Source organism: Morone saxatilis, unplaced genomic scaffold, assembly GCF_004916995.1.
Source record: "Morone saxatilis isolate NCDOM2014 unplaced genomic scaffold, NCSU_SB_2.0 Contig14, whole genome shotgun sequence".
Taxonomy (NCBI): Eukaryota; Metazoa; Chordata; class Actinopteri; family Moronidae; genus Morone; species Morone saxatilis.
The window spans coordinates 22,106,602-22,108,150 of NW_023339696.1; the positions used below are offsets into that span (position 1 = coordinate 22,106,602).

At 42.5% G+C, this 1,549-nt stretch overlaps 1 protein-coding gene across 1 annotated transcript in view; it reads right to left on the reverse strand.

The window, feature by feature from the left end:
* Nucleotides 1-448: 448 nt before the first annotated feature.
* Nucleotides 449-1,549, reverse strand: part of LOC118322596 (cephalotoxin-like protein) — a gene marked incomplete in the record, with an annotated part of 1,508 nt that continues 407 nt past the window's right edge. The window contains 1 exon segment of the mRNA XM_035654315.1: nucleotides 449-1,549. Within this exon segment, the coding sequence (XP_035510208.1) occupies nucleotides 917-1,549 (633 nt within the window).

A 1,549-nucleotide genomic window follows, 5' to 3' on the forward strand; every position in this document is an offset into this window, starting at 1 on the left:
GGGATAATGTTACAGCATCAATCTCTGTCTCTGATCAATCTCTGACCCCGATCAATCTCTAGCTGATAAGCTGTGTGCGATTTGATGGTAGAGACTGAAACCACCTCCTAGAATTAAAACTACAACTTCTAAAGTGGGATTCTTAAAACCAGTGGGGCAGTAGTGCAGGGACGGAGGCATTAGTGCAGGGACGGGGGGCATTAGTGCAGGGATGGGGGGCTGCTGCCTGCTGGGGCTGTTTCCCCAGCTAGTGGCGGGTGGCTGCAGAAATACCGCCTTGAAAATTAATAAAATATAATATTTAATTTACCACATTACTATTTCTGTTTTCAACTAGTGAGATTAACGACGGCTGCCCACTGCTCCTAATGTACAGGATGGCTCAAATGCAGAGTGGAGATACCCAGCCTAAGAAGTGAAACTGTTCAACTGTGGACTGTCAGTACATCATATTTAATAATCAAACTGAGACACGCATTTGATTTTATCGGGGTATTATTTAATAATTCACTTTTTTCGACTTTCCAACAGACATTTAACATCTTACCCTCAGACTGCAAAGACTACATCAACTGATCACATGGAGGCACTATAACAAAAACAGGTTGATAATTCATGAAACTTATGTTTAAGGAAGACTAATTATTTTTTACCTGCAGCATTGGGATGAATACACATCTTTCAATGTCTGCCTCCACACACAGTCATCAAATGATGTCCCATATCGTCACACATACTGTTAAAGTTCAGACTGAGGCATAATTTAGTATCTGTGATGATTTTTTGGACTTTGGAGCCAACTAGTCGCAGCTTGAAGAACTCTGATTGATTGATTGATTTACTCCTGCATGTTGCTGTTACTTTGTCAGTTGGAAGGAAGTGGTTGTTGCTGTCGTCCGTCTGCAGGTATCTGCTGTTAACCATATCTGGTGTTGACACAGTTGATGACCTGTTCCAATTTGGACTGTATCATTTTCAGTCTGCCACTGGAGGTGATGATAGTGGGCACAGGGTATTGAGACAGAATCGTCTGGATCACTGATGTGTCCATTCTGTTTTCACAGCTCTCTCCGTAGTATCCATACTCGCACTCACACAGACTAAGGTTGGAGTCCGCCAGCCTCCTGCACCATCCTCTGTTCTGACATTTACGATTATAGCAGACAGGTATGCTCATGGAGAAATGTACAGATAGCTCATATGACCACCCACACGATGTTTTTCCAAGAGGTGCTGGGACCTCAACAAAATCTGTATAACTGGTTGTATGTGAATATGCCACTTTAGCATAACTTGTAAAGGGAAAAGTCAATATTTGATCACCCAAACCAGTAGAAATGTCTACATCGTCTTTAATCTTGCATTGCTGTATTGTGCTCTTGACGTCACAATTTTTAAAGCATCTTCTGGCTGCGTTCATAATTTTGACTTCGCTCTCCACATCCGCTTTCTGTATGCTGCCAACAGCGACGGTGACCTTGCCCACGTAGACTTTAGTCAGACTGTTTAGTGTGTAATATCCATTATCGGCTGTGTTGTACACCAGCAC